This window comes from Haemorhous mexicanus, chromosome 5 (assembly GCF_027477595.1).
Source record: "Haemorhous mexicanus isolate bHaeMex1 chromosome 5, bHaeMex1.pri, whole genome shotgun sequence".
NCBI lineage: Eukaryota > Metazoa > Chordata > Aves > Passeriformes > Fringillidae > Haemorhous > Haemorhous mexicanus.
Genome location: NC_082345.1, coordinates 69,892,638 through 69,917,845, shown reverse-complemented (window position 1 = coordinate 69,917,845; position 25,208 = coordinate 69,892,638). Strand labels below are relative to the sequence as shown.

The following is a 25,208-nucleotide window of genomic DNA, read 5'->3' as shown; positions in this document are numbered from 1 at the left end:
CAAGCAAACTTCAGAAAACTTTTCCTTCTAAAGTACCTGTTTCATTTGAGAACATACTGACCAAGCTTTTGTACTGATTTACCAAAACCAATACCAGGTAGATGTTTCCTGAATCTCAGACATAATGCATGTCTTTTTTTTTTTTTTTTTTTTTTTTTTTTTTTTTTTTTAATTCCTGAAGCTCTTCTTCCCAAATTTTTATAAATGTTTCCTCAATTACTGGCACAAAACATGCACACAGTATTTAAATTGTGCCAAATACTGGCCTAATGTAGAATCTGTAGGTGTCCTCTATATTTCCTTGCAGCCAAATCCAGCAAAGTATCTTCTTTTCTGAGTGAGTGGATATTCACATAATTTTTTCAGACCCACCTGCTTTTTTCTCTTTTTTGTCTTTTTTCTTTTCACTGTTTCCTGGAAAGGAGCTACATTTTAGTGCACATAGTCTTTGTGCAATATGTGCAAGCTTTCACCTCATCCTGTTAAAATAAGTTGTCTTTGCTTATCTCCATCTTGACTCTCAGATTCAAGTTAACCTCTCCTCACCACTTACCTCCAGCTGACAAACTTCATCAGCACTCAAAGTGTGGGCAGCTTTTTTGGGTTGATCTAACTACTGAAGTGGCAAGGGGGATAATTCCTTTAGAAATATTCTCAGTGCTGCTGATTTTCTATGCTGCCAGGTAGTCAGACAATTACTATTTAGTATGTGCAGCCTTGGTTTTGGGCATTTCTAGTATTTTTAGTGAGAGCATCATGGAGTACTGAAGGAACTTCTCACAAGAGCCTTCTCTAGGACAGGCTTTGTGCCAGAAGAGCCAGGCTGGGAGAGTCACTTTGCCTACGCCCTCAGCAGTGGTGTTTCTGCTGGCACAGGTACCACCTCCTCACATTTAGACATGAATCAAAGTCAACAAAACCTTTCCTTGACCTAGATAAAGCTACAGCAATGCTTTTGTCACATGTAATCATGTCCTACACAAGATGATTATGCTGGCAAATCTGTAAAGTACTTTAAATCTTTATTAACTGGATTTTGATTCACATAAAAACCCTAACAAGTTGACTTCATGAGAAATATATTTCATAAGCACCTGCTTAGACTTTACTAAACTTCTATTAAGTGAACTTATATATACAAATATTCAGTTAGTTCTCTGAGATCCATATTGTGTGTCTGAAACATCTCATTAGAGAAACTGGAAAATTTTTGCTGTTCAAACCTATCCCTATCAGTGCTAACCGGGAAATATTCAATTAACTGCCTATATGATTCAAAGCAAAAGCACAGTGATATCTGCTGTTTGACTGGTATTTGTTTAAGAACTGTGGAAAAGTATTTCATCATTCTACAATCTGCCTGCAACATTTGTCTTTTTCCCCAAGCACAGAATGGAAATATTTAACTACATTAAAGTTTTTTCCCTCTCCACTGTCAGCTTCAAAAAAATCACATAATCTCGCAACATTATTTTTAAGGTTCCTTCATTCTAATTGAAGAAAATATGAATATTTACAGTCACATTTCTACTACACATCCTTATGGACCACATATCCACTGTCCTTCTGTCACTGTATCCTTTTGCCCTCCTTACAGCATTAAAGGTCATTTATTTTTATATTTTTCTCCCACATTGGGTTTTATAAATATGCATAAACCCAACCATGCAGGCCTCAAGGAACACAAGTGGTCCCTCTGCAAGAAGTGTGAATATCATAAAATCCCAGACCAACTGGAACTGATTCAATTCTGAAATCCAGTTCCACCTGTTCCAAAGGCAAATACCATGGTTTGATTTGGACAAAAAATGCTCTCGTTGTGAAGGCTACAGGAGCACAGCCAAGCCTATGGACAGGGAACTTGCCAGTACCCCAGACCTGCATTCACACAAAGTTTGCAGAATCACAGAAAAGTTGAGATTGGAAGGGACATTTCAAGATCATCTGGTGCAACCCCCTGCCACAGGCAGGGACACCTTCCACTATTCCAGGTTGATCAGAGCTCCATCCAACCTGTCCTTGGACACATCTACAGGTGAGGCATCCACAACTTCCCTGCACAACCTCTTCTGGTACCTTACCCCACTCATAGCAAAGAATGTCCTCCCAATACCTAATCTAAACCTACACTCTCTTGGTTTGAAGCCATTCTTCCTTGTCCTGTCACTACATGCTCTTGTAAAAAATCTGTCTCCATCTTTTCTTGCAGACTCCCTTCAGGTACTAGAAGACTGCAATTAAGTCACCAGGAAGCTTTCTCTTCTGCAGGCTGAACAATCCCAATTCCCTCAGCCTTTCCTCATAGGAATGGTGCTCCATCTCTCTAATCATCTGGGTGGCCTCCTCTGGATTTGTTCCAACAGGGCCGTGTCCCTCCTGTGCTGAGGACCCCAGAGCTGGATGCAGCACTGCAGGTGGGGTCTCACCAGTGTAGAGTTGGAAGGGACTTCTGGAGATGATCCAGTCCAACCCTCCTGCCAAGGCAGGGTCACCTGGAGCAGGTGATGCAGGAACACATCCAGGTGGGTTGTGAGTGTCTCCATAGAGGGAGACTCCACAACATCCCAGGGCAGCCTGTCCCAGTGCTCTGCCACCGTCAATGAAAAGTTCTTCCTCGTGTTGCGGTGGAACTTCTTGCGTTTTATTTTATGGCCACTGCTCCTAGTCCTATTACTGGGCACTACTGCAAAGAGTCTGGCACCAACTTCTGGGCACCCACCCTTGAGACATTTATTGCATTCATGAAATCTCCTCCCAGTCTTCTCCAGACTGAACAGGCCCAGCTCCCGCAGACTCTCCTCACAGGAGAGATGCTCCAGAGGCCTCCTCATGCCAGTGGCTCCGCTGGACCCTCTGCAGCAGCTCCTTGCCTCCCTTGTTATGAGGAGCCCAGAACTGGGTGCCAACACTCCAGATTGCCTCGCTGGAGCCCAGGACACCACATACTTTCTCGTTCCGTTCGGCACCGCAGGAGCCCCTGAGGTCCCCGCTGCGGGCGCCGCCCCCGGGGCTCGGGGCGGGTCCGGGGGCGGCGGCGGCGGCGGGGGCAGCGCGGCCATGGCCATGGCGGCCGCGGCGGGGGCTCGGGCCGTGCGCTGCGCGCTCTGCCGGGGCGGCCCGAGGCGCTGGTACCGCACCGAGCGCGGAGTCTACGGCTACAAACCGCGGAAGGCGGTGGGCGGGCGGGCGGAGGAGCAGCGCGGCGCCGGCAGAGCAGGTCGGACACCGCCGGGGCCGCGCCGGGCAGAGGGAGCGCGGCGGGGGCTGCCCTGGAGCGGGGCCCGGGCGCGGAGCGGGCGCTCTGAGGTGCGGCGCGTGTTGTTCCCGGCGGGGCCGAGCGCGGAGCAGACCCGCTCCGAGAGCTCTTGGCTGTGCTTTCTGCAAGCCTGGGACGCCTGGCTCCGCTCCACGGGCTGAAGCGGCTGTGAGAGCACCGACTGCTGAAGTTTGCTCAGCGATGGGCTCTCGGAGAGTTCTGCTGCTCGTAAAGTACCGCTACCACGCGCCTGTCCTTTTCCTTTTGTGTCATGGGGCTTGAACTAGCCGCACTGAGGGTGGTGACACTGACCAGGTTGTCCAGGGAGGTTGTGGATGCCCCAACCCTGAGGGTGTTCAAAGCCAGATGGGATTTGAGGAGCCTGGTGTAGCGGGAGATGTGCCTGCCCTCGGCAGGGGGGTTGGGATGGGATGGTCTGTAAGATCCCTTCCAACCACTTAACGTTCTAGGATTCTATTGGAATAATAACCGGATTCCATTATTAACTACAGGTAACTCTCTCCTGTAGCAATCCTGTGTTGCTTTTTTTAAAAAGCTCCTTTTTACAGTGCAGAAAGGTGGTTTCAAGCAGAAAACTCTTCTAGGTAGGAGTGTGGTATTTGCATTAACTTTACTCTGGCCACTGGTAGGAATTAAACCCTTTGCCCAGGAGCAGGAGTGAAACAAGTTTTTAGCTCCTGGACACCGAGGTTCGTCACAAAGTAGCCTCCTTGTTAATGGTTAACATATTTTTATGTAACATTTTAAAAATTGTTTAAAAACGGCCTCCTTGCTGAGACCATTGTGGGCACTGTTAGCCGTTCAGTTCGTCTGGGTTCTGTCCCGCTGTTGTACAACCCAGTAGAGAAAAGGAGCTGTTTTGAATGGGCTGACAAGTGTCAGAGAAATAACCTTCTGTTATCGTCTGAGAATTGCATTGTTTTGGAAAACAAAAGCCTTCAGACCTGACTACTGTCAGTGCTGCGTTTTTACCAGGATGAAAAACCCCTCCGCACTGGGAATGCTTTATCAACTGGTTCATGTCATAAATTTGTAGCAGGTTGTGCTTGCAGTGTTTTATTGTTTGCAGTTCATCAGCCTGGTCTCTGGCTGTGCTCAGTGACAGTAACTTGTGTGTGACCTCTCAGCTGGTCAAATTCTGCCCATGTTGATAATTTTTACCACATTTGGCTCAGCACATGTTCTTGGCTACTGCAGACAGACTTTGTTTTTTTTTTTCTTTGGAAGTCATGGGACCTGAATTATTGTTAAGACCCAATCCTCCTGTCATTCCAGCAAGGAACAAGGAAGCATAAGTGATAGGATTGAGTTGGCTTGGGAAATAAGACTATACACCGCTAATGGGCTGACCTTGACTTGGACATACCTGTTTGTAGTGGTTTTGGTTCACTACTGTTGTGGACAGATTTGAAGCAAAATGAAGCAACTTTGCATATATTTGCAGGAACCTAAATTATGAGGGGAACTGTGGGGGAAATCTAGAGTGTACTTGCTTCAAAACTCCTTTGGGGAGCAGATGTAGCAGTTTGCTGATGGGAGCTGTTGTGGGGTAATAAGGTAAAAATAACTGCATAGAAAAGCTCTCTTTCCAGCTACAACCTTGATGGTTGCCAGCAGACAAAACATTCCTGTGTTGATGCTGTAAGTGGATTTAATCTGAGCATGTGTGTGATGCTGTTCTGCTTTCTTTTTTGATTTTAGTTGACCATGCTCTTGCTCGTTTAATAACTGCCTATGCTGAACATGGCCACAAAGCAGCCAAAATAAACCCACTGTTTGCCGGCCGAGCTGTTATGAACATGGTACCTGAAATCCAAGAGCTGGCCAAAGTTCTTCAGGGTCCTCTTGTTACTACAGGTGAGTCCACAGCCTCATCACAGCAAATTCTGTTCACGGGTGATTTATTGAGGGGCTGTGGCCTCTGTAGAAGAGTCAGAAAATTGTTAACTTCAGCATATATATGTCTTGCAGAAATCATAGTGCAGTGAGAGGCTGCCTTCTAGCATCTTCAGAAATCATGAAAATTTGTGCTGGTTCTTACAACTGCTGAGGTTAAACAATAATTTTTTGTGTTACTGTAATATTCTATGATTTACCATATTACTTAACACTGTAGTGAAGGTTTGAAAATACAGGGGCAGAAGTCAAGAATTGTCTTTTCTTGTCTCTCTTAGAGCCTTGCTGCAGCCTTAAACAAAGGAGGGAGGTCTCTCTTATTGCTTTATTTTCTCCTAAACAGGTCTTAGTGCTTCCCTTCCTCCCCCAAAGTGACTAATAACATTTATTTCCCATCAGGACTTATAAACATGGGAAAAGAGGAGGCTTCTGTAGAGGATGTGATGGCTTATCTTGACCATATATACTGCGGGCATATTTCCATAGAAACAAGCCAGCTTCCAACTTTGGAGGAGAGAGAATGGTTTGCTAAAAGGTTTGAAGAGCTAAAGCAAGAAGCATTTACACCGGAGGAGAAAAAGCACTTGTGCAAACTGATGCTGGAGTCCCAGGTACTTTGTTCCCTGTTACTGGATTGTAATAGCTCATGGAGTCTGTCATGGATCCTTTATTATTCTGGACATGATTCATGCAGAAAAAGAACAATCACTGTCCTGAAAGGCTTTGACAGTGTGCAGGAGGAAGAGGTACAAGGTTTTGCCAGAAGCACTGCAATGCAGGAATCTCATTGGAGTTTGTTGCTGAATTAATTTACCAGCCATTACTGAAATAATGATGCTGTAAACCCATGAATAATCAGTCTTCAAAAGTGACATACTCTTAGATTAATGATCTGACAGCTCATATTAAATGTTTCTGATAGGACCACAAGGTTGAGCAGAGCTCTGTGAAATCTTGTGCTCTGGCTTAGCTGTTCTGTGTTTTCCTCTCAGCCTCATGCTGATCTCTTTTATTGTTCTTAAAGTATGCTGTCCCTCAAGGTTTTGGAAGAACAAATCAGAGTTGGACTGAGGTGCTATCATATAGCACTGGCAGACATGGTGCTTTTGTTCAGGAACCTTTGTTCCTGAACAGGAACCTTTGTTCAATGCCTTCTGTAAGGAAGTGAAATATTTATGCACTTTTGAAATGCATAGAGAAAATTTATTCCAATACTTCTGTACTGTGAAAAGTTTTAATTTTTTCCCCTTTTCTTCCCATGTTATCCAGAATGATTGAAAGGTAGAAGAGCAGGATCTGTGAAGGTTGGAAAGGTAGAAGAGCAGGATCTGTGAAAGTGGCCCTGTTTCCAGTTTTCCAAGTGGAAGGAGTGTTAAATGTAATATTTACCAATGACTGAACGGAAGTATATGGCCCACTTTATATTTTTTGTAGCCTCTTGGGCAGTTAGAGGAATTTGATGGTGACACAGGAGAGTGATACTGGGACCCTGATGTGCTCTACTTTAATTTCAGTATGACCAGAACTATACTAAGAGTATATAATTTAACCCTGACAGAAAAGACTGCTTTTATATGTGACCAGTTTTGTATACATTATTCTTTAGAACTGAGCGTTGCTCAACTAGCAGTTGGTTCAGATCTTTGGGTGTGGCTTAGTCTTCCCTTCTCAGTTACAGACTTCATTTAGTTTCTGTCTTCAGTTTTAAAAACTAAAGAAATTTCCAGTGCTTCCAAAACTTGGTCACTTACTAGAGCTTTCTTGGAAGTGAATGGAGTGAAGTGAGAAGAAAATGAAGTAAATGCAGATTCATTTATTTTTCTTCTCCCAAGCATTCTACCTATGTAATAAGGACTGTGCCTAATGTAAATCAAAATGAAACACTGCTTTGCTAGCACTTTGTATCTCAAGATCCTTATGGTTATACTGTAAAAGAACATCATTCCTAAATTTCCACCTAAAACAGGTAAACAACCAAGGAATTTGTAAATTGATCTGGTGTTAAAATTCTTGAAGCACCTTCCATGTGAGACAGAGAAAGTTTGGTCCTCAGTGCAACATTTTTCTGCTTAGAGCTGATTTTTTTATAGTCATCATAGCTTCTGGTCTCAGACTGTGTGGGTGGAGAATGAGCTGAGACTTTTCAGGGGTATGTTTAGATTTGTATGCCTCAAGGGTATAAACATAAATTATATTTCAATGTTATAAACAGAAGGCTGCTGCTTAAAATAGCCTAATACTGAAGTTGTCCTGTTTTTACCAGGAGTTTGATCACTTCTTGGCCACCAAGTTTGCTACAGTGAAGCGATATGGTGGTGAAGGAGCAGAGAGCATGATGGGCTTCTTCCACGAGCTGTTCAAGATGTGTGCGTACAGCGGGGTCACGGATATCATCATTGGAATGCCTCATCGGGGCAGGCTCAACCTGCTCGCAGGCTTACTTCAGCTTCCTCCTGAGGTAGGTGCCATGGTTTGAAAAGACAGCTGTCTGCTGAGGAAAGCAGGAGCCTCTCTTGAAATGGAAAATGTAAACCCCCTCCCTCTGAATTATTATCATTTTAAAATTAAGGGACTCTCAGGCAGAGATATGGGAGTAGGAATAACAGTTCTTTTATTAGAAAAATTAAAATAAAAATGCAGTAATACAAAACAGCACTGACAGAGTCAGAATAGGACCTGACAGCCTGTAGGTCAGGGTGTTGTTAGCAATCTGATTGAATGGTGGCTGCAGTCCTCCTGGAGTGACAGATGTGGTTCTGTTGGAGTAGTGATCCTGTAGAAGGGTGGAGTTTTCCTCTGAAGGTCCAGTGGTGGTGTGGATGGGCCTGGTCGTCCTCTGGGAATCCAGAGGAAAAGAAAGCTGCTCCTCTGGGAATGCAGTGGGAAAAGGCTGTCTGTCGAGTTCCAAATCTCTGTTTATATCCAGGTAGGAATTCTTGGCTGGCTCCTCCCCCTGGGTGGAACATCTCCCACTGGGATGATGTAATTTTATCAGCCATGCAGTGACACTCAATGGCCCATGAACAGAAGAGATTGGTTGTGGAAGAGATAAAGAAAACTGCCCAATGAACAGAAGATAACTGCCCTACCTCTAACAGATGGCAATAGAATAGACACCTCCAGCTACATCTTGCAACCTAAGACAGTAAGAGATTTATAATCTCACAGGCAGCTGCCTGGTTTATTTGCAGTAAAATAAACCCCCAAAAGTTTGCCGAAGTTGTAAATGCTGGAGCAGTAAAATGTTACCTGTGTGAGAGTGTTCTCCCTTCCTATAAACACTTCAGTGAACTGTCTGCAGGAGACTGTTAAAAGAACTCAAATGAAGGGGTTTATGTGCTGCTACTTAGAAACATTCTTGCAATTTCAGGAGTAGGAGAGAGTTTTTCTTTCAACCTGTCAGTGGATCAGAAAAGGATTTTAACCAAATCTGTTTCCCTGCAGCTCATGTTCCGCAAGATGCGTGGTTTGAGTGAATTTCCAGAGAATTCAGCAGCCATTGGGGATGTTCTCTCCCACCTGACATCCTCTGTAGATCTGGACTTTGGCTCCCACAGACCTGTGCATGTCACCTTGCTCCCCAACCCCTCACACTTAGAAGCCATCAACCCAGTGGCTGTGGGCAAGACACGAGCCCGGCAGCAGACTCTGCTCGATGGTGATTACTCCCCAGAGAGTTCTGCACAGCCGGGGGACAAAGTTATTTGCCTGCAGGTACTTTGCTCACATATTGTAATTTATATTTGTAACACTTGCTGGACTAGAATATGAACAGGAGTGTACATAGAAATATCAAACAAAACTGAGTTAATGTATGATGTCAAGAACTGGGATCTTCTTTATGGAGAAAGAGGAGTGCTAGGAAGATCTCCAGGTGGCATTTGTGATGATGCTGGCATTTAAATAATTGCACTTCTAAGATTTCTGAATACTGATTCTGATACCTCCCTTTATTTTAATAATATTCTGCTTGAGAGCCATGTGTGCCTTTCCTCACTTTTGCATTTAAACTGCCACTGGAAGCTTTCTTTCAAAGTAATGGGTTTGGAGGAGAGCTGTCAACAAGGCTGCAAAATGTTGGGAGGATTTAGAATTTTGTCGTGGTACTGTTGAAGACTCTGTTGGAATTACTTTTTACTCCCTGAACTGACTTGTATAGCTGTAGAAGCAGTCCTAAATAGTTCCTTGATAAATTTTCTTCTCTTGCATTGACTTCAATTTGGAAAAGCAAGTGAACTGAACTCTTAACATTTTAAAGCCAGGGTTAAAAACAAGTTGGGCAGAAATGTAGAGTATAACAAACATGGAGGAAGCTACATGTAGGAGTGAAAATGTATTTCAGTTAAAAAAAAAAAGTTTTGCTTTTTTCTGGAAGGGTGGAATATTGTGAAAAAGCAGACATGAGAATACAAAATATTCTGGGCATATAAATTGGGGTTCTTAGTTTTTTGTTTTAAAAAAAGTCTTTAGACCTTGCAAATGTAGCAAACTTTTGCTGCTCAATGTGCAGCAAAAAAAAGATGTCTCCATCTTTCAGTGCAGGTATTTCTTAGTTTGAGAAGATACTATTGTTTCTATCTCATACTGGTAGATCTTCACCATATAGTAATGAAAGTACTATGAGTCTTTAAACAACAGTTCTTCAGGATAAATGGACCCTCCCTATACAAGAAAAATCTCACTTAGGATTTGGGGGGGTGAGTGATAGGAAGGACTGCATAGCAGAGAAGATACGTTTGATTCTGTGCTGACCTCCATGTTAGTCAACTGATTCAAAGTATTCCTAGAAGGAAGAATATGTATCATCATTACTTGTGATAGTGTCTTTAAGAGGTACACAAGTGAGATTGAAAACAGGCAAATTTTTAGTTCCACCTGTTAACTGCTTTCATTCAGCTAATTGAGAAGAAAGAGATGAAAGCAGGCACCTTGTGTTTCAGAATCTTGGTTTGGGAGTTTGTCTTTGAACTTTCTGTGCTTTCTCTTGAGAAATATAAGTGTAGACACTCTGAATTGAGGTTCATACTGGCATTTTTTCTCTTCTTTCACAAGCCTCAGTACCAGAGCTTGAGGGGAGAATGTTTAAAGATCAGTTAAGGTGCCATTGTCAGTGGTGACCTTCATTGTCCAGGGTCTGAAGGTCTTCTTTTAGCTTTTTGCTAATGCAGCCCAGAGAAAAATGTGCCCTAGCAAAAACTGTTTCCATGTTTTTGGTAGAATGAGTAAAATCCTACCTGCATCACAGGAATTGAATCCTCTGTGGTTTGAGATGCATATAAACAGTCTTGTGTAGTTGGATAGTCACTGTGTTCAGGCCTTAAAGCTCTGGGACGTGCTAAAGGCCATAAAGTTTTCTCAGATGTTTTAGGGTCTTCACTCAAATGCTATCACTGAGATATGTAGCCTTCTTAGGCAGCAGAAGAATCCAGGAGGGAAAGGTGAAAACCCAACACTTCAGGAGCAAGTGTAGCATGGTAAGGGATAGAGTAGGGATGCTGGCTTGTCTCTCTTAGAGTAGTTACCTTTGTTTTGCTGTGATACCTCTTAAAATCTGTATTGGAATGGTATAAAAAAACCCAGTGCTGCCAGATAACTGGTTGATTGCACCTCTGTTATCTTGGTGTACTTGCAAAAATCTTTTAAGGCTTGAAACCACTATTCCATAGCTAGAAAGCAGAACTGTCATCTGGTTCCAATAAGGAAATACATCAGTCTGCATAGTGACTTTAATCTGCAAATGACTGAGTCTGCATTCTGAGGAAACTGTCATCATATTCATCAAAGGAGAACTGTCTCCAATTTCAAAACATTGAAATATTAGATGGTACTCACTCCAGTACCTCTAGCCTTTGTTGGAAACCTGGCTTGGCTATCACAGTATTCTCCCTTCCCCTTCTGAACTAATTTTTTTATTTGTGGCATTTATTTGCTATTGCTATTTAGAAGTGTAACTAAGAACTTAGGTTTTATTTCTTTTTGAAAGTTTTTGGTTTGGAGTGCTTTCATTCGGTTCATTTTCCACTTGTTTTTCTGTTCTTGTCTGTTTGGTGAGGTGGAAACAGGCATAAGTCCCAGTTCCCCAGCATTCAACTTCAGCAAAGGTGTAGTGAATGCTGTGGTGAGTGACTCCCTTTGTTCAGGGGTCAGTGGCTTGCCTCTGACTGCTGCACCTTTGCCATAGCCAGGAAGCTTGCAGTCACCTGGACATGGGTGGGTCAGTTTTAAGAGATTATAGGTCAGTTCCAGGGAGGGATTACAGCAGGCATTCATATACATATGTTTGCTGCTATGACCTTGTGTTAGTGATAAGGTTGCATAAACTCCCAAGTCATGGAAACAGTATTCTGAGAGGGATTAAGAAGTGGGTCCAGCTGGAACTGTGTATGTTCCATGTACCCAGTTTAGGAGGTCTTACTTAATGAACTATGGTTTTGATTTTGCTGTTCCTCCAGTGTTTCCTAATGAGACTTTTCCATCTTCTTCCCTGATGTAGGTTCATGGTGATGCTGCTTTCTCTGGGCAAGGGATCGTTCCTGAAACACTGACCCTCTCTAATCTACCACATTTCAGAGTTGGTGGGAGCATCCATTTGATTGTTAATAACCAGCTGGGCTATACCACTCCACCAGAGCGAGGAAGGTCATCTCTGTACTGCAGTGATATTGGTAGGTAGGGTTGAATCACAAGGAATATTGCCTGCTGTGTCAGAAAGGATTGTTAACTGCAGTGTAAGCTGTGCAATGGAGTTTTTATAGCAACTGCCTGTCAGCTCTAGGGAGAGATTATTGTAACTCCAGTTTCATGGTAGAGTAGATTTTTTAAAATTATTATTATTTTCTCCTACTAGCAACAATTCAGATGCTAAAAATATGCCTTCCCCTATCTGCTTTATGTCAAAGACTAAATATAAAGGGAAAATCTTGTCACATTTTTACAGGATGTGATAAAAGAATTGCAAGATTTTTGTGAAGTCTGTATAACTCAGTTTCTGTCATATTATTGACAGCTTTTGAAAAGGTTGCAATGGAGTAGATAACGGATCTATTTTAAATATACCTTGTTAAATTTCATTAAAATAATTTGTGTGTTTTCTGAGCAAGATTTTTACGTCAGATACTCCTCAATTTTTTTCTGTTTTGTTTGTTGTCATGTGAGCCTGTTGAGCTTTCAATTTAAAGATGAAGCTCAAAACCTTTCTATGCCTGAACTAGAAGCTTTGTTTTGGTCTAATCTTTCTTAGTGATAAACAGAGGTATTACCAGGAAGATCAGAGACTTAGTAGTTAGTTATCTTGTATATGTCTCCAATAAGTAAAAATACAGTTTTGTGTGCTTTTGACCTAACATAAAGTGTTTGTCTTATGGTTTTATCAAACCAAACAAGTAGATTCATTAAATCTGGTAAGCTAGATAGCATATGTTATTACTGTTTTCCCTGGGCTGGTTTTGTGTTATGGATTGGTTTTGTTTGGGTTTATTTTTTGCCTCCATCCTTAGTTTTCCTTTCTTCTTACCTGTCAGTGAGGAAGGGTTGTTATGTAGTTGAGCTTTAGTATTTTGCTAGGGAGGAAAACTTGATATGAGCCAGGAATGGCTGAAGTATCTTAGCTTCCAGAATTTGGGCAGATAAAGTACTAAAGGAGCCCAGTTGCTCGCAGCCAAATTGTGATACAGGAGAGGGTGTTAAGATACTGAAATTTTACAGTGTTCTCTTTAATGAAGAGATATTTTTGCCTGGAGGAGCAGTGGATAGAATGATACTCCCTGCTAATAAGGGAGAAAGTTGCTTTTGGCTTGTATGAATTCATAGTAGAGACAGCTTAGGATAAGAAGGAAATAAAACTCAATTTCTGTTTGAAAGAGAAGCAATCAAGTAGTTCTCTCCCAGTTCCTGTACACTAGCAGATTAATGTGATGCAGGAGTTCTCTCCCAGTTCCTGTACACTACCAGATTAATATGATGCAGGAACTGTGTATAGAAAGTTCTCTGGGAACAAAGTGCTCATAAAGAAGTTGTGCTCAAACTGACAAATACAACAGGTTGGGCTAATTGCAGGTTCTCTCAGGCAAGACTCCTTTCCTTACCCCAGCTCTCATCACAAAGAACATCTTCTTTTGATTTGTTTTTAATATACTTACTTCCCATGGGTTGTCTGTAGTTTCAGCAGAGCAGGTGTGTGTGTGGGCTTTCTTTGGAAGGGGTTGGGTGTGATTGCTGCTGTGTTTGAATCCCTGGGCAGGTAAAATCGTTGGATGTGCAGTTATCCATGTGAACGGGGATGATCCTGAGGAAGTTGTCCGTGCCACACGACTGGCTGTGGAGTACCAGCGCCACTTCCGCAGGGACGTCATTGTGGACTTGCTGTGCTACAGACAGTGGGGCCACAATGAGCTTGATGAGCCCTTCTTCACCAACCCCAGCATGTACAAAATCATCAGGTAAGAGTTGCACCACCAAAATATGTCTGCACCTCCTCAAGTCTGCTGTGCAACAGGAGCCTCTGTGTGAGATCCTTTGACATATCCACTGGTCTTTATGTAAGGTGCAGGTGGACTGTCAGCAGCCCTTGACTACAGTGTGAGTCTGATAATAAGATGTTAATGAACAATCATTACTGTTGGCTCTTGAATGTGTGGCTTGGTGCTTTTTGGAGAACAGTCTTGGACATAGCTCTTGGATTTCAAATTTGTGACCACTGGTAATCAGAGGGCAAAGTTGCCTTCTGTGTGCCAAGGAGAAGTGTGCATGCTGTGGGAGAGTGGGCAGGAAGCCAGTGTGATGCTTGTCTTGTCTTTGCCTGATCCTGCTGCTTCCAGTGGGGACTCATCTTTATCAGCATTTAAATGTATTCAGATTCCATCCTTATCCCAAAAGAAAAGCACACAAAAATTCACTTGCCAGTGAATTCTGGTATTTTTGGTGAAGAGTTTATGGAATGGTTGCCTTGATTCTCTCCAATGTGCAAATCCTATTGTGAGTTTCTCTGAAGAAAGTATGCATGGTAGCACAGAGGGGGTTTTGACTTGTTTTTAAACCTGTAACTGCCAACTATAGCACTTTCACTTTTTTAATAAAGGGCTATAAAACTATTATCTTTTTGAAAATGCCAGGAAATTAAACTTCATGCAAATAAATATAATGCACCAGGACACCATTTATATGATTTTTCCATGGTACCTGACTGTAGTAAGGTGGTATTTCCTTGTTTTCCTGTGACACTGCTTTTAGGCTGAATATCTGTGTGGCTTGATTCCCTCCCTGGCAGGTCCCGTAAGAGTATCCCGGACACGTACGCAGAGCACCTCACGGCTGCTGGGCTCATGACTGAGGCTGAAGTGGCTGAGATAAAGACCACGTGCTATTCCAAGCTGAATGATCACCTTGCCAACATGACTTCATACAGCCCACCCCCTACCAACCTGCAGGCTCACTGGAAAGGCCTTGTGGAGCCTTCTGCCACAATCACCACCTGGGACACGGGCATGCCTGTGCCTCTGCTGCAGTTCATTGGGGCCAAGTCTGTGGAGGTGCCCGAAGAGCTCCAGATGCACAGCCATCTCCTGAAGACCTATGCTCAGGTGAGTAGAGCATCATGATACTTCTGATGCCGTGGCTCAAACCTGTTACAGGGTTGCCAGTTACAAAAAACAGCATGGTATTCTCTAGGAAAAACAACTCACTCTGTTTCAAGGCTGAGATGATGCCATTTTTCCTCCAGTTTTGAAGAAAGATTTTTTTTTTTTTTCCCCTCAGGTCTGACCATGTACTTTAGTTTGTTATTTCAACAATATTTTATTGCAATGAAGAAAAAAGCTTATAGAAAATACAGTTTATTATTCTTACAAATAGAAAGAAGCTATTATGATAAGTTACTAACATTTATATAGTTGGTAATTAGAATGAGTACTTTTTAAAGGAATAACTCAGGAACCTGGCAATAGTGTACACACGTTCTAAAACCAGTAGTGAGTGTTTTATTACTTATGTATAAAAGCACTATACAACATGTGGCCTAGTTTGACAGTCTGGGTTTGATAGCTCCTAAGCTGGTGTTTGGTTTGGATCAGTTTGGGGTTTGTGAATGTTTCCCTTTGATGGATGATGAGTGTGCGCAGGTGTCTGCTTGGCAGCCAGAGAGAGACCGTGAGTATTTCAAAAGACTGATGTTTTGTCTTCCCAGCCCAAGGCAAGAACTCCACAGCTCAGTATGATCATTCTTCTGCATTCTGCAGGCCAGGACAGGGAAGAGTTCTGGAGACTGAAATACTTAACACCTGGTATCTTTCATCACTGCTAACCAGTCAGAGCAGAAGTCTGTCAAGACTACACTCTGTGCTGTGCTAAGATTTTAAATATTTTCCGAGTAGGATTACCTAATCAGTCACCAGTTTGTTGACTGGGAGGTGAACACATGGATCACCTATGGTTCTGTGGTCCTCAGGCAACCTTCTTTAGGAGGTGCTGAAATAAGACTCTGTATTCTAATGCAGCCTAAGCTGGCTGCAGGAATATAGCATTTCTCTCCTTAGCGTGTTGCTTTTTTCCTAGCTTCTAATATTAGTCTGTGCCACCAAAAAAGCTACAGATGGAAAAAGACAAAATAGTAATTTTTTCTTCTTTATTTGCTTAGTCAAGAGTTCAAAAAATGGAGGAAGGAAAAAAGCTGGACTGGGCAACGGCTGAAACTTTAGCATTTGGTTCTCTGCTGAGCCAAGGTAAGAGGCAACTAGACAGGAGACAGAATATTTTTGCTTTTATGTCAATAAAGGATAACATTAGATTTCTTAGGTGTTTCTAAGTAAAAAGATTGCTATGGTTTATAAATTTGACAATTTACATGGTCTAAGAGAAGGTAAATATGAATCTTACATGTCACTAATATTTGTAGACTGAGTGTTAAATATCTTCCAAGAATTGTAGCTCCCTCTCACTCCCCAAAAACATTTGTGCATAGAGCTGAGCACAAGCAGTGCAGCTAGCATCAGTGTGCCTCCCAAGTACTTTGTGTGCTTTATGCTATTATTTCTTCTCCCTCCTCTCTAGCCTGAATTCAAATCTCCATTTACATATGATACAGAATGCACTTTTTTTTTTTTTTGCAGTTTGCTTCAGTAAATTGAACCATTTTACCCAAAATAATGTCAGAGCATCTGTGTGCTTGACAGTTGAAGCTGTTGCTGGTTAAGAATTGCATCTCAGATTTGATGTTGCTGATGAGGGAAATCCAAAAAGAGATATAACAAGAGATAAAATTATGTCCTGCATGTTGTCTTTTTACATAACTTGCTGATCTGGAGTTGTATTTATTGCTTGGCAAGGGTTTAATATCAGACTAAGTGGACAAGACGTTGGCAGAGGAACCTTCAGCCAACGACACGCGATGTTGGTTTGCCAAGAGACAGATGATACCTACATTCCTCTGAATCACATGTCCCCAGACCAGAAGGGTTTCCTAGAGGTAGGTTCTGTAGCCCACAAGACCACCTTCTTCAAATTGTGCTGAAACAATGCATTTTTTAAAGCTGCTGAGACTTATGTAGGTCTAGTGTATGTTCTGGCAAACCCCAGATACGTGGACATAAAAACTGTCAGGGCATCCCTATTCTTTGTCATTATAAATTGCAACTTTGACAAAGGGGTTTGCTCTTCCTTGAGAGATCAAATGTTATTCTTTTCCCCTCAGTGTCTTCATTCAAAAGCAAAAAATCAGTGCCTATAAACTGCCTTTAGGAGTGTGTGTTGTCAGCACTGTTTGTCTGGTTCTAATGCTTCTTAACCTTTGGTTGTGTTCTTCCTCATCCACCCTTCCCAACAATTTTCTTCTGTTAGGTGAGTAACAGTCCCTTGTCTGAAGAAGCTGTGCTTGGTTTTGAATATGGAATGAGTATTGAGAGCCCTAAGTTACTGCCAATTTGGGAAGCTCAATTTGGAGACTTCTTTAATGGAGCTCAGATAATATTTGACACTTTCATCTCTGGAGGTGAGTGTACAAGGAACTAATATATTTAAGAATTAGTCATTTGTATTATATACATTCTTAGAAAATCCTTCGTCTTTCAAGGAAGAATTGGATGCTGTGCAAAGAATTGTTTTCTCAAGGAGTCCTATGAGCTTGCATTTGAGTTCCTGACTTCTGTGCAGCTTTTCTCTAAAGACAGTACATCTAAAATGAAAGAATCCTTGGCAGAGTACAGTCATTACAAAAGGACAATTAATTATACTAATAGCCTTTCTTACCCCACATGTATTTTACTGTGTGTATATATGCCTGGTACCTTTACAGGCTGTACCTTTCCTTTGTGAAGCATCTGAAAAATTCCTGAAGCAATAGAGAAGGAAAATAGTGATTATTTAAAACAAACAAAAAACTCCACAACACCTTACTAAGTTTGACTCTAACACGTTTTTTGAGTGTTCAGATATAAAACCTCTGTGGTCATAGATGGAAATTCAGAGACACTCTTATCCCACCCAAATTCTGGATTTGATTGTAGTCTCTTGTATAGTGCAGGAGGTTTGGCAGAGCTCAGGGGAATAAGCACTGCTGTGTTAACCAGGATTGGCTCACAGGATGCTGCTGGGATCACACCTGCAGAGATGAAGTTTTAAAATTTGACTATGTCATGTGCTCCATGTGGAGACTTGGGTCTTCTGGGAGCCCAGAGCTACCTGATGATTTCAGAAACTTCAGATCACCTAACGTGTTATTTCACTGTAAGGAATCTCAGGGCAAAATGCCAGCAGCATGTTTCAGACTTGTCTTTAATGACCTGGAAATTGGTTATTCTTTTTTCTGAGCAGTTTGTGCAAAGGAATATGTTCTGTGGCTTTATGCTCTGTGGAAATCATCCTTTCCTTCCTCCTCATTCTGTGTTTCTAGGTGAGGCTAAATGGCTTCTGCAGAGTGGGATAGTAATTCTTCTTCCCCATGGCTATGATGGTGCAGGCCCTGAGCACTCGTCCTGCCGGATGGAACGGTTCCTACAGGTACCCCCACAGCTCCCGGGGTCACAGAGCCCAGCACAGCACTGGCAGTCAGTGCTCTGGGAGCTCGGCTGCAGTATGCTCCAAGGAGGCACTACAGACACAATCAGTTCAATGCTAAACCCATTTCTTCTCTGAAGTTGTTCCTCTCTTGAATTTGGATATTTACTAATCTGTTCCTGTACAGATCAGTGTGCCTTGTGTGCCTGGATTCTTTCTTGCATTTTAGTCTCACTGCTTGCATTTGACAAGGTATTGCTGTGTTCCCCCTGTACAGATGTGTGACAGCTCAGAAGAGGGTGTTGATGGTGACCAGGTCAACATGTCAGTTGTGCATCCCACCACCCCAGCACAGTATTTCCATTTACTCCGGAGGCAAATGGTCCGAAACTTCAGGAAACCTCTCATTGTTGCTTCTCCCAAAGTGTTACTCAGGCTTCCAGTAAGCTGAAAAATGTCCTTCCTCTTTATTTTTTTTTCCTCTTTATCCTCTTTTGTGTTTCTTCCCTTTTTTTTTTCCCCCCTTCTGTGTTCTCTGATTGCTGTTTTGGGGTCAAATCAGTGGAATTTTGCCTGGTTGGGGCCAAACAGGTTGAGGATTAAAGCTGGGTGGAGGTGAGCTAGAAGTAGGGTTCATTCCTGGCCTGATGGTGTTCTTGGGAAGCTTATCATCTCACTTTTCACTGGGAATAGGAATATGAGGGAGAGGGAAGACTGTGTATTTTGTGCTTACCAAACCCTGTCTCAGTATTCTTTCTGACTCTGGCCTGAGGGAAAAGCAGCAAGATTTGGTAACTTCCAACTCTTCCCCCATGTAGGCTGCTGTATCAAGTTTTGAAGAAATGGCCCCAGGGACAACATTCAAGCCTGTCATTGGTGACTCCTCAGTAGATCCTAAAAGGTAGCTCTGCTTTCTTAGAGGAGAAGCTCAAAAGAGATGTCCTGTCCCTTTCTCCTACCAACAGCTCAAATTTGAGGTGATATGAAAGAGGCGACTTTGAGGGGAAAATTTTTCATGATAAGCAACTGTGGTTAGTTTTACTTCCTCTCCTTTTCCTCTGGTAACTGCTGGTAGTTACCACATCTGTCTGCAAAGCAGTGAAGTGTTTAGGCTGTCACCTCTTGGCCTCACAGGGAGTTTGTGACTGTAGTTACCAGCCTGATGGGGCCTATTCTGCACCATGTCCATTAGTGACAGTCAGTGGAGCAGCTGTGACATGAATCATAGAATCATAGATATGTTAAGTTGGAAAAGACCCTTAAGATTGTCAAGTCCAACCTTAGCCCAGTACTGCCAAGTCCACCACTAAACCATGTCCCAAGTGTCACATCTGGACATTTAAATACCTCCAAGATGGTGACTCCACCACTGCCCTGGGAGGCCTGTTTGAGTGCTTGACCCTTTCAGTGAAGAAATTTTCCTTGAATCCAATCTAAACCTCCTCTGATGCAACTTAAAGCTGTTTCCTCTTGTCCTATTGTGTGTTACCTGAGAGAAGAGACAAACTCCCACCTGGCTATGACCTGTCAGAGAGTTGCAGAGAGTGAAAAGGCACCTCCTGAGCCTCCTTTTCCCCAGGCTGAGGCCCCTCAGCTGCTTCTCACAGGACTTGTGCTCCAAACCCTTCACCAGCTCCGTTCCCTTCTCTGGATGGGCTCCAGCTCCTCAATGTCTTTCTTGTCATGACTGGCCCAAAACTGAATCCAGAATTTTTGTTCTGGGGCTGGAATGCCTGAGCTGATGAGGGTGGGGCAATAACAAAGTGTGTGTACATCTCTCTACTTTCAGATGTCACAGTGAATCCTGTTCACAATGACCAATTCAGCCTTAATATTTTTCCCCTTGATCTGCTGATTGCCCCAGTAGTACCCAAGTCTGAGCCTCCCTTATCTTCACTTCCTGACCCCCAATCAGAAGGCTGGAAGTACCTTAGCATCTTGGGTTTTTTAAGTGGGATGGTGAGGCACAAAGGGTGTAGTTTATCTTGTTGCTTTTTCCAGTAAGATTAGGCAGCCAAGACCTCTGTGATTGCAGGAGGGTGTAGTGTCTCTCCAGCAGGCAGTCCTGCTCTGGCATGGCAGAGTTGTCCTCTGGAGGGACTTCTCTCCCTCTGGTTTATTTTCTTCAGAGAGTGCAGAGATGACTAGCTTTGGGTGTTTAATTTTTAATAGTCAGAGCTAAGAGAGATCAATCCCATTGTAAGGTAACTTTCCCAGAATTACTGAAGAAACAGGACCTCTGGCATACTTTCCTCAAAGGTTAGTTTGCCAGCTGTTGGAAGGAATGGGAAGGAAGGGAAGGCAAGGAAGAGAAAAGATGGTCTAGGGAAGCAATTTAGCTCTTATGAAGTTGTCTTTGAAGTTTGACTGGTTTTTGTGGTTGGAAGTGATCTTCCAAGCTGTTCTGCATTAAGTTTCTGTAAAACACTAAACTTGGAAACATTTTTTAAAATTTTTTTTAGTGTCACCCAAGTGGTGCTGTGTTCTGGAAAGCATTACTATGCTCTGGTGAAGCAAAGAGAAACACTGGGAGAAAAGCAGCACAGCTCAGCTATTCTGAGACTTGAAGAGCTCTGTCCTTTCCCCCTGGAAGCTCTACAGCAAGAGCTGAGCAAGTACAGCCATGCAAAAGGTCAGCCAAGCTTCTACCTTTGTGTTTCTAGTCTCTTTGAAGTACTGAACTAAATCTGTTGCCTTTTAAGATGAAGAGCTGTAGTGGCTTTTTCCTCTTTGTTCTCCCCCTCATACATCCAAGTGTTTCTGGAGTGGGATGTTTCAGAAATGTTTATCACTTGTGTTAAAAGAACTCTTTTCTCTGCTATTGTTAGCTTCCAAGAAGCAGCACTGAAAATCAGAGCAAACCATTTGAGATATATTTTGCATTGGTTTTTGCAGTCCAGTCCTTTTAGCAGCTTTTGAAAACAGCTGTAGAAAAGCAGAATATACACACAGTATACTCTAATGGTGGACATACTTTGGGTTTGAATTCTGAGCTGCAAGGGAATGAAGTCTGGCATGCCTTCATTTCAAAGGTAGTGCCAAGACAAATAATCTAGAGGTGCTACAAAAGCAAAAAACTGTTTTTCTTTCTCTGCTGAAAAGATAAATATGTATGTTTGTTATGTACCCTTATCGTTCCTTTAGTCTTCATCTGGAGTCAGGAAGAACCACAGAACATGGGTCCATGGTCCTTTGTGTCTCCACGGTTTGAAAAGCAGCTGGGGCTTAAGGTAAGATGTCCCCAGGGTGTTTTAATCTTTAAAATGAAATTTAAAGTTCTCCTTGAATGCAAAATTTTATGGTGCTTAACAAAAAACCTAATCTTGATTCCTAAACCAAATGTGTGTTCTAATTTCAGCTACTTCTGCTCTTTATAGCACCATTGGTGAAGAGCAGAACTGGAGCTTTATTTTACATGGTGTTCAGTCAAACTAGACAGGATAATGAAAGATCCCAAGTAGGGGAGTAGGAGGAGAATGCAAAGGTGCCATTTGCTCTGGCAGATCATGCACTATAAAGTCCTTGGAGCCACGGTCTTTAGGAGATAGGGGATAACTTCCTGCATTACTTGCAGCTGGGACTGCCCAGTTATCTGACAGCAGATATCACTGTGGACCTCGAGATGTGATTCTTTCCTTCATTAATAATTTCCCCACAACTCAAATTTCAGCTCCGTCTTGTGAGCAGACCTCCTCTACCAGCCCCAGCAGTTGGCATTGGAACCCTTCACAACAAGCAGCAGGAAGATGTTCTGACCCACACATTTATCTAAGTTTTCAGTGATGCACTGCTCCTGATGTCAGTCATGTTTAGTGCCTCCTCCTGTGAAGAACAAAGCCAGATCCTGAAGACTCTTAGTTCTCCAAAATGAAAAAAAAAAAAAAAAAAAAAAAAAAAAAAAAAAAAAAGGTGGAATAAGTTTGATAATGATGAAGCAATTTTTTCATGTTGGGGTATACCTAACAATGAGAAGTGCCTGTTACTCCTGATACTTCTTTTTCTCTTATACAGTTTTCTACAAAATGTCTTTATAAAGTTAAAAATCCAGTCCAGGGGACAGATTAGTGAGGTGACCGTGGAATACCTTAAATCATGCTGCTTATTTGCACTTGACAGTTTCCTGGGATGGTGCGTGTGTGGAAACAGGTTCTGTTTCTTCTCTTTCTACAGAAATGTTAGTACTGCTTGATCAAATAAATGCTTCCCCATGCCTGGGAATGAGCCATTTCTATAGCAGAATGTTGTGGATTATCTCTTTTTTCTTTCCTTGAGGACCAGGAATGCAATCTGTTGTGGCTGTTGGTGCTCTTCTCAGTGTATGAGTTGTTAAAGCAGGATTTCCATAGTGGGGGGACCACGCAGGATGGCTCCTGAAGGCTTCAGGTGCCACTGTTTTTCTCACCCAAGGGTGAGAAATCCCAAGGAATGGTTTCAGCCCAGCTGTCATCTGGAGAAAGGAAAAAATCAGTCTTTATTGAGAAACAAAGGATAAAGGACCAAAACATTGAGGTTAAGTGGGAGACTAATGAAACCAAATAGAAGACAGGCATCCCAGGCTGACCCCAGTGTTGACTGCCCCACAGCAGCGTTTCCGCCACCACAGGATTTCTGCCAGCATTTTTCCTTTCCTGGTTTCATGGTGAAGTTGGCACCTCCTTGCTCTTCTCAGTTACCTGGGCAAGCAGTGCTTAAGTAATCCAAGCTCACTGTGAGCCAGAGACATTTCTGGAAAGAAACAAGTGGGGTTTAACCAGACCCAGCACTTGCAGATGGAAAGTCATGGTAGGTGAGAAAAAGCAGATCACAGGCAGGGTGTGCATTCACTTGGGGAGACAGCTCCCAAAATCATCTCTGAAGCCTGCTTTAGTATTTCATCCTAGTTAATTGACATACTCATTCATTAACTCCATATGACTCAGAAGTTACCTCTGTTCCGTGATGTTTCACATCACTGCTTTAGCACATCCATCACAGCCACATGAAGTCATGTTTCTCCTGCAAACTGCACAACCTCTTGCACATCCTGAACAGCTTTATCTAATCAAGGCATATTCTGCTTTAAATTTCTGCTGATAACTAGAAAAAGGATGCTGAAGAGTAGCGTTGCTTTGGCTGCAGCTGTAGCCAAGGAAGTTGTAGAGTGCAATTACCAGCCTTGACTGCACACTGATGATTACATAAACCCACAGTTTTAGTGCACACAAGGGAAGAACAGACCCCATGTTTTGAGTTTCACGTGGCCCAAACCTGACCTTGTTACACACCATTCCCTCACAGGCTGTGCAGGTCTGGTTATCCAACCAAATAAAGGATGCTCAAGTGTTCTGACCCTGTTTGATCCTCCTGGTGGGAGACAAAGCTATTTCTGTAGAGCTGCTTGGCTCAATGCCCCCAGCCCCACAGGTGTGCCACGGAGCTCCTCAGGGATCCTGGGGTAGGAAGGGAGAGCTTGAGCACAGCTTTCCTCAGTCTGCAGACACAGACTGCCTGCAGAACACTGCTCTTGCATGATGGATAACAGCTCCCAGGAGCAAGGCAAAGTGTGTGCTGACTGAGGGGCTGACACTGCAATCCTGCACACTGCTTGATTGCTGTTGCCTTGGGGAAAAGAGAAGCAGAAATTAGAATAGAACTGTAAGATATCCTGAGTTGGGAAGGACCCACAAGGATTGAGTCCAGCTCCTGGCCCTGCACAGGACACCCCAAGGGTCACACCATGTGCCTGAGCTGCTACACAGGCTGAGTGAGTGGTAACAGAGCAGGTCCAGTCCTTGGACAGGAAATTCAGTGGGTCATTAACACAAGGAGAAGTGAGCCTTTATGTGCTGTTAGATAGCAAGGAGCTAACTAGAGAGAGAGAGAGTTACAGTATTTGTTTATTGTGGTGTGTCAGGATTTTCAGAGAGAAGTGCAAGACTAGAAGGAAAAGACTAAAGACATGGAAGGAATGAGCTGTTGAGCAGTTCATTAAAGGCAGCAAAAGCTCTCAGAAAGAAAACACACCAGGAAAACATATTAAAACAAGTATTTTCATACCAGTGGTGTTATTTCAGATTTTAAAAATACAGTCTGAACTTTGAAGATGAAAAGTTCTGAACACAGTGGTATTTTAAATAAGCAAAGAAAACAATACTGCATTTTTATTTTTTTGCTTCTGTCAGTGAAGAAGGTGACATAAAAACATTTGTTCAGCACACCTGAAGTGGTGTATCTGTGTCAGTATGGACTGAAGAAACCTCCTGGACCTTTTATCAATCACCAAAACAGTGGCCAGTGACTTAGAGACTAGAGGGTTTGCTAACAAAACCTGTAATTCAATGAACTTCTCAAATAAGTATGGCTAAAAATCTGAACGAAGGGTGATTACAAGTAACTTCTTGAAACTTAGCTACTAACCCAGCTATTATTTGGAGATTACAAGTGATCTACAAGTACACTGCCAGGCAGGTTAATCATGGGTATTTGTCAGACTGTACAAAACTCTAGGTGAAAGTAATTGCTATGGAGTTGCTCATTAGTATTTGTTAAATTATGAGTATATGAGTATAAAAAATTTTTCTAAGTGATTTCAGATAAGGGAAGCTACGGAACAAAGTTGTTTAGGTATTGTAGCAAGGTCTTAGTTAAGAGGATTTCTTAGGGAATGCATAGTGCAATCCAAAATATAGATTCAAAAGTTTTGGAGGAGCCCTAAAGCTTCACACACTCTGTGTTCTCTTTTGGTAACTTAGCCTAATACAGGAGGAATTCAAGCTTGTGCATCAGATCAGGTATTCAGAAGGAATAAATACTATTTTTAATGGTCATATCTAAATCTTGCAGTAAATTCTGATGATCCTAATTTTATATACCACTGGCTGTTGTAACTGAGAGCTCTGTAGGTGTGATACCTGTTTTGGTGATTGTGGGATGATATTGGAATAGGTTTTCAAGTTCACTCCAGAGAATCACAGAATCACAAAATCAATTAGATTGGAAAAGACCTTCTAAACCATTGAGTCCAACCTATACTGGTCACCACCTTGTCAACCAGACCATGACACTGAGTGCC

At 42.5% G+C, this 25,208-nt stretch overlaps 1 protein-coding gene across 3 annotated transcripts; it reads left to right on the top strand.

The window, feature by feature from the left end:
- Positions 1-1,833: 1,833 nt before the first annotated feature.
- On the top strand, positions 1,834-22,396 carry DHTKD1 (dehydrogenase E1 and transketolase domain containing 1). Of its 3 annotated transcripts, none has more exons than XM_059847507.1 (17): positions 1,834-2,035; positions 4,979-5,134; positions 5,573-5,784; positions 7,437-7,631; positions 8,618-8,887; positions 11,667-11,838; positions 13,413-13,611; positions 14,439-14,751; positions 15,804-15,888; positions 16,492-16,631; positions 17,003-17,153; positions 18,054-18,160; positions 18,435-18,599; positions 18,976-19,058; positions 20,620-20,789; positions 21,302-21,387; positions 21,828-22,396. In XM_059847507.1, exons 1-17 carry the CDS (start codon positions 1,849-1,851, stop codon positions 21,927-21,929), a joined length of 2,793 nt encoding a protein of 930 aa, XP_059703490.1. In that variant the 5' UTR covers positions 1,834-1,848; the 3' UTR covers positions 21,930-22,396. The 3 variants fall into 3 exon arrangements, with proteins under 3 accessions (XP_059703490.1, XP_059703492.1, XP_059703491.1); XM_059847509.1 differs by lacking the exon at positions 1,834-2,035 and adding an exon at positions 2,369-2,522; XM_059847508.1 differs by lacking the exon at positions 1,834-2,035 and adding an exon at positions 3,050-3,217.
- The last annotated feature ends 2,812 nt before the right edge of the window (positions 22,397-25,208 follow it).